The following is a 530-nucleotide window of genomic DNA, read 5'->3' as shown; positions in this document are numbered from 1 at the left end:
AATAATAATAATAATAATAATAATAATAATAATAATAATAATAATAATAATAATAATAATAATAATAATATTAATAATAATAATAATGATGATAATAATAATAATGATAGAAAAAGAAATTGAATGTAACACAAAGATTAAGTTTTAGGAAAACGTTGCAATATGTATATAACAAGCTTTTAGAACTCACCTGATGTTTTTTGTGAGGGATTAACGAACGTAAAAGCACTCCGATAGACATCTTGAAGCGTTACGTCCGGCATCCTTCGCTGGTCCTTAGGGTCAGCGTGAGTGGTCAACATCTTTTTACCACATTTGATCAGAAAAGATTTGGGCATAATGGAACTGCCCCCTTTAAGGAAACGATGTATATGCTTTTTAGCCTTGTTTGTCCAACTTGCTGTGCGAATGAGGATAAGAAGAAAATAAATAAAATAAATATGAAAAAAATATTGAAGCAATAAAAATGTATTTTTACCGTAAAACATATAAATATATATATATATGTATGTATGTATATATATATATAT

At 26.0% G+C, this 530-nt stretch overlaps 1 protein-coding gene across 1 annotated transcript in view; it reads right to left on the bottom strand.

Annotated features, from left to right (window-relative positions):
• LOC106879993 (zinc finger protein 252) overlaps nt 1-461 on the bottom strand; it is a 47,788-nt gene extending 47,327 nt beyond the window's left edge. The window contains exon 1 of the mRNA XM_052965999.1: nt 191-461. Coding sequence (XP_052821959.1) covers nt 191-338 — 148 coding nt within the window. The 5' untranslated portion in view covers nt 339-461. The remainder of the gene's footprint in view (nt 1-190) is intronic.
• Between the last annotated feature and the right edge of the window lie 69 nt (nt 462-530).

Source organism: Octopus bimaculoides, chromosome 3 (assembly GCF_001194135.2).
Source record: "Octopus bimaculoides isolate UCB-OBI-ISO-001 chromosome 3, ASM119413v2, whole genome shotgun sequence".
NCBI lineage: Eukaryota > Metazoa > Mollusca > Cephalopoda > Octopoda > Octopodidae > Octopus > Octopus bimaculoides.
This window is presented reverse-complemented; position numbering and strand designations above follow the sequence as displayed.